Below are 8,801 nucleotides of genomic sequence, written 5' to 3'. Positions count from 1 at the left end.
CGACACACACAGCTCCAACTCCAAATGTGGTATGACCAACATGGCCGTAAGCAAGACCCCATCCAGGAGCAGTCCTGAGAGTGCATGGGCACAAGGCTGGCTCAGTGTGTGTTTGATTTGTGTAAGCCACGAGTGTGTGACTGGGACTGTTTTTATTTCTGTAAGCAAAGAGTGTATTTTTATTTGTGTAAAGAAGCTAAGCGATCCCCTAACAATGCCGTTAGCTTAAACCTGCCTGTAACCTTGACACAAGTGTGCTTATGACCCTGATGATCCAGATGCCTTAGACGCTCCACAGAGGAACACAATGGTGGACAAATAAACTCTTAATCTGCTGAACCTCACTTTGCTCTGAGTGTCATTTTGAAATGAAGCCTGAATCCTGTGCTTTCACCAGCACACTGGCATCACAGCAGCTGAACCACGACACACAGCACAGCACACTGGCATCACAGTAGCTGAACCACGACACACAGCACAGCACACTGGCATCACAGCAGCTGAACCACGACACACAGCACACTGGCATCACAGCAGCTGAACCACGACACACAGCACACTGGCATCACAGCAGCTGAACCACGACACACAGCACACTGGCATCACAGCAGCTGAACCACGACACACAGCACACTGGCATCACAGCAGCTGAACCACGACACACAGCACACTGGCATCACAGCAGCTGAACCACGACACACAGCACAGCACACTGGCATCACAGCAGCTGAACCACGACACAAAGCACACTGGCATCACAGCACACTGGCATCACAGCACACTGGCATCACAGCAGCTGAATGTGACAGGGCCTCAGTTTAGAGGCTGCTTTGCCTCTGGTCCCCTGCAGAAGAACACAGGGCACTCAGAAGAGACAGCAAGGACATCAAACAGACTCTCAGCACTCAAGGAAACAAGCACAGACTCTCAGCACAGACAGAACGGGCACTCACTTTAGAGAACACAAATACTCACTTTAAAGAATAAAGACTCTCACTTCAAAGAATACGGATATTCATTTTCTAAGAATACATATATTCACTTTAAAGAATACGGATATTCACTTTAAAGAATTCATATATTCACTGATACATGGCACACAGCTCTACGACTGGGAGATGGGGCCACTTTTCTAAAGTGTTACTGGCATACAGCTCTACAACTGGGAGACGGGCCCCTGGTTTTAAAATGTTACTGGCATACAGCTCTATAACTGGTAGACAGGCCCCTGTTCTAAAGTTGAAACCTGCTTGATAATAATGAGTACACTTCAAACAGTAGCAACTACATAGTATCATTAGTGATCCAGCATAGGTTCCTTGTTTTAAGGTCGAGGTTTACTTACCCTATACTAAGACTGATGTAAAAATACCCACTATGACTTCAGGTCATAGGCAATAAAGACACATTCACCCTTCATAGCAGTAAATATCCCTATTTATTGCAGCTCATTAAACATAACTTTTTCAATAAATAGTGGTGTTGTGTCTTTGATGTGCAGACAGACAGTCAGACAGACAGTCGACTCGCCTAAACTTGTTGAAGATGAACGACCACCCATGTCATCATGGCCTTCAGCTTCTTTCATTTCATTCAAAGATGCTGAAACAAACGATCAAGAATGATTCTTTCACGCCACATACATAAGGATTTGTATTTTGATTATCTTAAATGAAGTGTGGTATTTGAACTCAGTCAGAGACTGACAAAGGCTTAAGGCTCTTAAAGACTGTCTCTTTAGATGGGTGTGGAAGGGAACTTTGGATGCACTGATGTCCAAAGAAAACGTGTTTTGTAAACAGTATTTTGAAATAAAAATGTCATAATCATACATAAGCATACATACATAAGTTGATTTTATCTTTTATACATTGTCATTAGAACACTACCAGCCTTTACTTTAGAACAGGAAACATGTTTTGAATGAATAATAGGATATTTACTGTTAAAGTGGCATTATGCAGTAATTGGACTTCAGGGTTAGGATAATCAGTTTTGCCTCAAAACAACGGCTTAAAAAAATTGGGACGCTAAAATGACTTTTAATATGGAGAATCGCCTCCGTGCCATTGCCATACCAGGGTCCATAGGCATATTACTGGGTTATGTAGGTTTGCCTGAAGCCACCCGGTTTCTTCTGTCAGCTGAACTAGTAAGTAGCTCATTTTTCCGTCCTGCTTTGTCTTGTGTTGCACTTGCTTGATAATTGACTGGGTTAGGACAGTTGTTGACTAGTTTGCCATAGTGTCAAAGTAAGCACATTTCAAGATGTTTTGCTAGTTTGAGCCGCTAGCATCTCGGTAGCGATTAGCAATTGTTCCGTTATGCTGCTTTAATAAAGGATGAATGTGCCATTTTAATTATGTCTTTCTTATTTTAGCAAAGTAAGCCTCGATTTGATTTTAGAACAGGGAGCCCGTGCTGGATCAGTAATTATATATTATTGAGGTATTTCTGCTTTTGAAGTGTGCTCATTGTCATCAAGTTTGCAACTAAGAATACTTCTTCTACAACTGTTTTGCCACTAGAAGTAACATATTGATGGAACTGGAAATATTGCTATTCTGTTGTTGTAGGATATTAACTCCTTATTTTCTATCTGCAACTCATTATTGGATGTGTATTCTGTCTGTCTCACTGAGACCTGAACAAATGACATGTGAGCCCCCTCTTCCTGCTAAAATCCTATGTAACTTGGTGTCACCCCCTCCCCCCAAAGGTGAATATACCTCACCCCACTGTCTCCCCCTTCCTCTCACCTAGGGTGGGGTCCTCCCCTGCCCTAATGTACTCTACCTGACTGAATAATATAAATGCCGGCGCATTCTGTTGTCGGGTAGACCTTTCTCTTAGCATCAGCTGAGAAGGGTTCTCCACGCTGAAATAATCTCCAGAAACCTGACTTCGTCCTCCGGTCTCTTCTTCAACTTTAGCGTGCTTATAAGATTCTGTCAATATTCAGATGGTATATGAAGATGCTACACTTTCTATTTTGATTGTTGCTATACATCAGTGACTTTAGATTGAGACCAACTAGGATGTTATTAAGGATATGCCGGGAATCAATGACCTTTTCAATAAGAACTTTGTGAATACAGGTGATAAATCATACTTACCGCAGGTCTTATTGGGCACTGATACAGACATATGTGTTAATTGCTAACACTCGATCCTTCAAATATATTACCCAAATATGTTACCCATCTATAGAAACACCAGTAAATGAATAACAGCCACACGTGGATGCACATGTCATGCCTGGACAGGCCCCACACAGAGAGACCTTTTGGAAAGGAGTCCACACTCAAAGGAAAAGAAGAGAGCTGACACGATGCAGGGAGGTTAGTATTGCTTTTATTGAGGCAATGGTTTTGACATATTGCTTTGGAGTTGTAAACAGCAGTATTTGTGTTGTTATGTTACATGGCTGAGAGAGCGCCCAGCACGAGGCGCCTGTAAGAAAGAAAGCTTTAGCAGCGCAGCAGAGCACAGATGGAGGATCAGTGCTGGATCACAATGGACCAGTGGCCAACCGTGGACACATTTGATGGAGTAGCACCTTTGGGACATGACAGTCAGTTTGTCAGCATTACAAGCAGCTGTGATCACTTGCTGTAGCTTGTCTTAGTAGTTTTGACTCCTAGTGTTACTTATTACTTCTCTTTCGCCTCTGTAGAGGCTGGGACAGTAGAGACTGGGGCAGATGTCTTGACTGCTTTCTTGGGAGTTGGTTTTGCCTCTTTGACCTCCACGGCTGCCTTGCTCTTGGCAGGCTCTGGGGAGACCTCGTCTCCGTTGGTGATGGTCTCTTCGGCTCGGGTCAGAACCACCTCCTCCTTTGGGCTTCCAGCTGTCTGGGTGGGACTCTTCTGTTCTCCGTTGGTGATAGCTGCCTCCTCCTTCTCCTTCTCCTTCTTCTTCTCCTCCTGCTTCTGCTCAGCATATGCTGCCTCCTTTATCCCCTTCTTTCCCTTTTCTGCCTCTTTCTCTGGCTCACCTTTCTTCTCCTCTTTATCTGAATCACTCTTCTTCTCCTCTCCTTCTGAATCACTCTTCTTCCCCTCTCCTTCTGAATCACTCTTCTTCTCCTCTCCTTCTGAATCACTCTTCTTCTCCTCTCCTTCTGAATCACTCTTCTTCTCCTCTTTCTCTGTATCACTCTTCTTCTCCTCTTTCTCTACATCACTCTTCTTCCCCTCTCCTTCTGAATCACTCTTCTTCTCCTCTCCTTCTGAATCACTCTTCTTCTCCTCTTTCTCTGTATCACTCTTCTTCTCCTCTTTCTCTACATCACTCTTCTTCTCCTCTCCTTCTGAATCACTCTTCTTCCCCTCTCCTTCTGAATCACTCTTCTTCCCCTCCCCTTCTGAATCACTCTTCTTCTCCTCTCCCTTTGAATCACTCTTCTTCTGCTCTTTCTCTGTATCACTCTTTTTCTCCTTCTCTATAGCTCTCTTTTTGTCCTCTCCTTCTGAATCACTCTTCTTCTCCTCTCCTTCTGAATCACTCTTCTTCTCCTCTCCTTCTGAATCACTCTTCTTCTGCTCTTTCTCTGTATCACTCTTCTTCTGCTCTTTCTCTGTATCACTCTTTTTCTCCTTCTCTATAGCTCTCTTTTTCTCCTCTCCTTCTGAATCACTCTTCTTCTCCTCTCCTTCTGAATCACTCTTCTTCTCCTCTCCTTCTGAATCACTCTTCTTCTCCTCTCCTTCTGAATCACTCTTCTTCTCCTCTCCTTCTGAATCACTCTTCTTCTGCTCTTTCTCTGTATCACTCTTTTTCTCCTTCTCTATAGCTCTCTTTTTCTCCTCTCCTTCTGAATCACTCTTCTTCTCCTCTCCTTCTGAATCACTCTTCTTCTGCTCTTTCTCTGTATCACTCTTCTTCTGCTCTTTCTCTGTATCACTCTTTTTCTCCTTCTCTATAGCTCTCTTTTTCTCCTCTCCTTCTAAATCACTCTTCTTCTCCTCTCCCATTGCATCTCTCTTCTTCTCCTCTTTCTCTGTATCACTCTTCTTCTTCTCTCCTTCTGAATCACTCTTCTTCTCCTCTCCTTCTGAGTCACTCTTCTTCTCCTCTCCCTCTGAATCACTCTTCTTCTGCTCTTTCTCTATATCACTCTTCTTCTCCTCTTTCTCTATATCACTCTTCTTCTCCTCTCCTTCTAAATCACTCTTCTTCTGCTCTTTCTCTGTATCACTCTTCTTCTCCTCTCCTTCTAAATCACTCTTCTTCTTCTCTTTCTCTATAGCTCTCTTTTTCTCCTCTCCTTCTGAATCACTCTTCTTCTCCTCTTCCTTTGAATCACTCTTCTTCCCCACTTTCTCTATATCACTCTTCTTCTCCTCTCCTTCTAAATCACTCTTCTTCTTCTCTTTTTGTTTAGCTCTCTTTTTCTCCTCTCCTTCTGAATCACTCTTCTTCTCCTCTTCCTCTGAATCACTCTTTTTCTCCTCTTTCTCTATATCACTCTTTTTCTCTTTCTTTCCTGACTCTTGTTCTTTATCATCCTGCTCCTCATCTTTAGATCCTTTGCTGGTTTCTTCCTCTTCCTCAGCATCTGCCTTCTCTTCCGCCACATCTCCTTCCTCTTCCTCTACACCCTCTTCCTCTCCTCCTTCTGCCTCCTCCTCATCACCCTTCTCTTCCTGTCCTGTAGGGGGTGTAGCACTCACTTTAGGCTGCTTGGAGGCAGCCACCTCTTCTTCCTGCTGTTCCTCATCCCCTTCCTCTTCCTCACCCCCCTCTGCCTGAAGCTCCTCTGCTACGGCGGCCAGGTCCTCGTTCAGGTCTGCCTGTTTGTCCTCTTTCTTTGCTTTGGAGGTCATTGGCTGACGGTATGGGAAGGCGGGACTTGGGTACGAATCAACAAATCCACTAAAGCGAGTCTCTTCACCCTCCAGAAGATTCCTGCACAGACACAAGAAGTGAGCATGGCTGTGTGCACGTGTGGCACGCGCTACATGGAATATCATATTATTCTGCAGACTGACTCACCTGTAGGCAGCGATCTCAGCATCCAGGGCCATCTTGACATTGAGCAGATCCTGGTATTCCCTGAGGTGGTGAGACATCTCCCTCTTCATTCCCTTCAGCTCGCTGTCCAGCTGATGGATCATCTCCTGGGGAAGAAGGGAGAGGGAAGAAAGGGCTGAGTTAGAGGAGAGCAGGACAGGGTCAGGGTCTCATCACAAACACATCTCATTGGCTAGAGTCTCGTCACAAACACATCTCATTGGCTAAGACCTGAGTAGAGGCACTAGCAATGAGCCTCTTTGCATGTTCGTTGTTTGCTACAATCTCACACTTAGCCACCAAATTCAATTATTAGTTATAAGGACTGTAAAATATATTGAGATACTTCTTACTAATGAAGTTTATGCTGTTTTAATGTTCTAAACTAACTGTCTGTGAAATGCTATGTACAAAACAAAACGTGAAGGAAAGTTGTAATCTTCTTTGGCACCTAATGATTCATTTACATGCATGTTTCTTAATTTGTCCATTTTAATACTTACATGCAGTATGCATTTTTGCATTGAGCTCGCATGCAACTGGACCGTAATTATATATTTCCCATGACGAATTTACTATATTTATCACTCAACGAAACTTACCTGGTAGCTGCCTAGGTCGTTGTTATGCTGGTCATCAGTGTCATTCAGCTGTCTGTCAAGGGACTCCTTCGTGCCACGGAGAGCCTCCAGTTCAACATTCTTCACCTGCAGCTGCCTGCGATAATCTGCGATCTCATCCCGAACAGATTTGACCGCGTCCTTGTTCTGATCTGCCGCATCCGAAAGTTTGGCATAGCGGCACTGGAACACCTCTTCCGCTTGCTGCAAGTTCTGTGAGGAGAGACCGTCCAGTTGCGCGCGGATTTCCCGGAGCGCGGAGGTGATGTCCGTTTTACTGAACTCCCTCATATCCACAGGCACCTGCGCCTCCTGGAGCTGAGCAAGGAGTTCGCATACCTCATCTTCGTGGTAACTGCGCAGGAAGTCTGCTTCATCCAAGAGAGACTGAACTTTTTTCTCCAGTTCCGATTTAATCAAAACAGAGTCGTCTTTTTCCTTCTTCAGTTCCCGGATTGCAATCTCTGTTTTTTCTCTAAAGCGTGCTTCATCCTCATAGCGATTTTTCAGACGGTGAATATCTTCTTCGATGTTATCTGCATCAACAATGATCTGAGCTTTCTCTCTGTGCAGCTGCTCTAGCGTGGAACGGAGTTCGCTCAGCTCTTCGTCGAATGCATCACTAAGTTTTGACTGCGTGAACTTCCTCTGCCGGAGTTCTTGAATTTCATTCTCCAGCAGTTTATTCTGCTCTTCCAGATAACGGACTTTATCGATATAACTGGCGAATCGGTCATTTAGCCCTTGAAGCTGTTCCTTTTCGTTGTTGCGCGCTTGGTCAGCATTGAGCGCGGATGAGAGCTCTAGGCTGCCTGGCGAGGCAAAGACTGCGGCGGAGGCGCTCGTGTATGCCCTGCTTGCTGGCAAGTTGGTGGTTCTTTTGAAGGACATGGACGTGGAGCTGGGGGCTCTCTGAGACCAGGAGTTCGACCTGAGGCTGGCAGATGGGGAGGCGCGGATGCCCCGTGTCTCGAGCACTCTTCTCCGCGATGAAGCCCCTATGACATCCATTGTGCAGCTCCCGGTGTGCCGGTGTGTCCTGAACTGATGGCAAGTTGAATACTGCGGTAAGATTGTGGAGATGTGGTGGATTGCTGCTCCGCTGTATTTATAGGCCTGTCGCTGCGTCCCTCCATAAATCAATAGAGTGCAGGGGAGGGGCTCTTTTCAGGATGGAGAGCTGATGAAGACAATCCCAGATGGCTGTTTGTGAGTGTCATGACAACACACTTTTTTGTACTATATTTTCCACAGACAATGTAGCATGGAGCCTATTTTGAGGCATGTAGCTGAATTTCATATTTACTGTAATTCATTTTATATTACATATTTGATAGCATATTTTATGTGGTATCATACATTTTTCTTTTCTTTTCAATGCAACACTAAACTGTGTGGAAAATAGAGGATACAGCAACACATAATATATGCATTTTGCAAAGCTTCAAGTCGTCTGTGTTTTTGAGTGTATTGTACATTGAGTGATAAAGTAGTTAAATGGAGGAGCGCATATGCTATAGTTATGGCAGCATGAGTCCCTTTTGGGTGAAGTATGAAGTGTTTTGGTGGTTGTAGTGCATTTTGCACCAAGGGTTAACTGATTTGCTGAGGTGTCTGTCTGTAAAGCCCACTGTGTGAAGAGTTTTGAAAAAATGCTGGACAGGGCATGAATCATGGTTTCTTCCAACTTAAAATACTCCTTCGCTGGACTCAATGACCTCCTGCAGTTTCTGCTTCTTCCTCTTTATTGCCTCTCTCCTATCCTTCATTTCTCTTTCACCTCCCTCTCTCTCTCTCCACACTTCTCTGTTTCCCTCTCTCTCTCTCTATCTGTCTCTCTCTTCTCCCTCCCTGCTCGTAAACTATGGGGGTGAACACCCCAGCCAATGGGATACTGCTGACAGTCAAAGTGGGTGAAAAGAAAACACCCTTCCCTGTCTCAGTCACAGTCACGTCCTGACTGCAGGTATAAAAGCCCCGATGCTGCACCCCCAGAGCCACAGACGCTCTCAGCAGCCGTCTGCGTTCATCTCTCCCTGCTCTCCTCTCAGTCTCACTGTACTCTTCTCCTGTTCTCTCTCTCTTTCTCTCTCTCATCCTCTCAACTCTCGCTCATCTCTCTCCCCTCTCTCTTGTGTCTCACTCGTCTGATCTCTTGATTCTGCG

General features: G+C 44.8%; 1 protein-coding gene across 1 annotated transcript; it reads right to left on the bottom strand.

Moving 5' to 3' along the window:
- Nucleotides 1–358: 358 nt before the first annotated feature.
- Nucleotides 359–7,646, bottom strand: LOC308376249 (neurofilament medium polypeptide-like; the record flags this gene model as incomplete). The annotated part of the gene is made up of 6 exons (XM_080852544.1): nt 359–537; nt 672–727; nt 3,658–3,932; nt 5,676–5,910; nt 5,998–6,122; nt 6,618–7,646. The coding sequence occupies 6 exons, from the start codon at nt 7,644–7,646 to the stop codon at nt 359–361; spliced, it is 1,899 nt and encodes a 632-aa protein (XP_080708670.1).
- Nucleotides 7,647–8,801: the final 1,155 nt, after the last annotated feature.

This window comes from Sprattus sprattus (assembly GCF_963457725.1).
Source record: "Sprattus sprattus genome assembly, chromosome: 15".
NCBI lineage: Eukaryota > Metazoa > Chordata > Actinopteri > Clupeiformes > Clupeidae > Sprattus > Sprattus sprattus.
The sequence above is the reverse complement of the archived record's forward strand: the minus strand, read 5'-3'. Positions and strand labels throughout refer to the sequence as shown.